General features: G+C 64.4%; 1 protein-coding gene across 1 annotated transcript in view; it reads right to left on the reverse strand.

The window, feature by feature from the left end:
• Positions 1-1,932, reverse strand: part of WDR5 (WD repeat domain 5) — a 19,574-nt gene that overhangs the window by 3,101 nt on the left and 14,541 nt on the right. Inside the window, 3 exon segments of the mRNA XM_027766611.1 lie at positions 133-207; positions 462-495; positions 1,446-1,521. Coding sequence (XP_027622412.1) covers positions 133-207; positions 462-495; positions 1,446-1,521 — 185 coding nt within the window.

Raw genomic sequence — 1,932 nt, forward strand, 5'->3', positions numbered from 1 at the left:
CCCCTCCCGGCCCCGGGGCCCCCCCCTGCCACAGCTGCTGAGGACAGAGGGCGGCTGCGGACAGGAGGCAGCGGAGAAGGCAGCCTCTCCGAGGGGCAGTGGAATGGGAGGCTTCCCTGCTGGGAGACTCACCTTCCCGCCAGTGACGGAGAAGTTGGCGAATATGCAGTACTTCTCATTCTTATGGCCGGTGTACGTCTTCAGGCACTGGAGGGCAGCAAAGCCCCGTCAGCGAGCCCATGCCCCACGCCCCAGCTGGCCTTGGCCCCCCCCACGCAGGCCTGTAACGGACTGCGCTGGCTCCGAAAGGCGTTCTGAACGTGTATGAACCCAGGCAGCCCAGTCCACCCCCCAGGAATGGAGGCCCACAAAATCCGCCCTCCAGAACGGGCACCACGCCAGCCCAGCGAAGGACTCCGTGTGCCCGCCTCAGCCCTGCCCAGGACGGTGCCCCTGCTCACCTTCCCTTTGCTGTAGTCTCACAGCTTCAGCGTACTGAAAGGCAGGGGATAGGTCATGGGGGGGTGGGGGGCTCCTGCCCCCCACCCACGCTGCCACCGCAGCTCCACAGCAACCCTCTCCCCACCCGAAGTGAGCGCTCCAAACACAGGGGGAGCTGCCGGGGTTGTCGCCCCCGTCAGCGAGGGTCGGCCTCAATGGGGACGAGGGAAGCCACCTCAGGTCTGGGAAGACCTAGAAGGGTGCTCTCCACTCACCCCGAGGCCAGGGGACGCGCCGACCAGGTGGGCCTCAGAGCTGGGGCCAGCACCGTCCCCAGGGGTGCCCCGAGTGCACACGGGGACCACCTGGAGCTGACTCCACAACCGCAGGGCCTGCTCCACATGGCCAGATGCAGAACGACAGGGCTGAGGCTGGGACCAGGATGTGCAACACAGGAGGGCAGGGCCTTCCTTCCAGTCAGCCCACATCCCAGAAGCCCACGCCCAACAAGGAACTGGGTGATGCTCCAGCGGGGCTGCACCAAGTCCACGAGAAGACAGACTTGCACGTGACTATGTCTTGGTGCAAACATTTTTTTTTGGAGAGGTTTTCGCTATAGGGCGTGTGCACTCGCCAGACAGACAGAGAGAAACAGAGAGACAGAAAGCGAGAAACCACCCCCCAGAGGGGATGGTCACGCCGCAATCCCTTCTCCTCCACTCTCCTCTCGGGATCTTGGGCATGCACGCACACGCGCCCGGCATGAGTTTTAAGCCACCGGGTCAGGGACACAAACCACGGTCGACTACGTGGGAGTCCAGCGACATAGCCATTACACTAACTGCTGGTTCCCTTGGTGCAAACATTTTTGAAAACTATGCCTCGACTGCTCCTAAGACGCGCTTTCTGGGAGCTCTGTGAAGACCCTGGCCCCGGCCACACTGACATGCCACGCCCCGCAGCCTCACTCACACCAGGCGCCCCCCAGGCAGACCCACACTCACTTGTCCAACGTGGCGGCCAGGATGTACTTGCCGTTCGGGGAGAACTTCACGAAGGACACCGGGGGGTTGTCGTCGTCTGCAGTGGAAACGGACGGTTGACCAACCGGCGGGCGACGGGGGAGGTGGGCTCTGCCTCAGGGAGTGGGGCTGGCTCCCGACCCGCGTGTGGGACTCTGGGTGCCCACCACCACCTCTGGGGCCTGTGAGCTGCCCACGCCTCCTCCCCGCCTCCCATGCTGGCCAGGGCTGGTGCGCTCAGGGCCCGGGACCCCAGGACCTCAGGTACGAAGGGGCTAGTGTGTCCCATCTGGGCCCAGGGCACGTGGAGGACGCGGGGTGTGAACGCTTCACACAGGTCTGCCAACACCCACTATGGACAAAGGGATGTTGCCAGACATTTCCTGACAGGCTGTCACCGGGGCGGGTGTGTGCACCACCAGATCCGACCCTGGTGACCTCCGCCACACGGCACCGGCTGCTCTGGCTG

The sequence above is a fragment of the Tupaia chinensis genome, unplaced genomic scaffold, assembly GCF_000334495.1.
Source record: "Tupaia chinensis unplaced genomic scaffold, TupChi_1.0 Scaffold143602_1, whole genome shotgun sequence".
Lineage (NCBI taxonomy): Eukaryota > Metazoa > Chordata > Mammalia > Scandentia > Tupaiidae > Tupaia > Tupaia belangeri.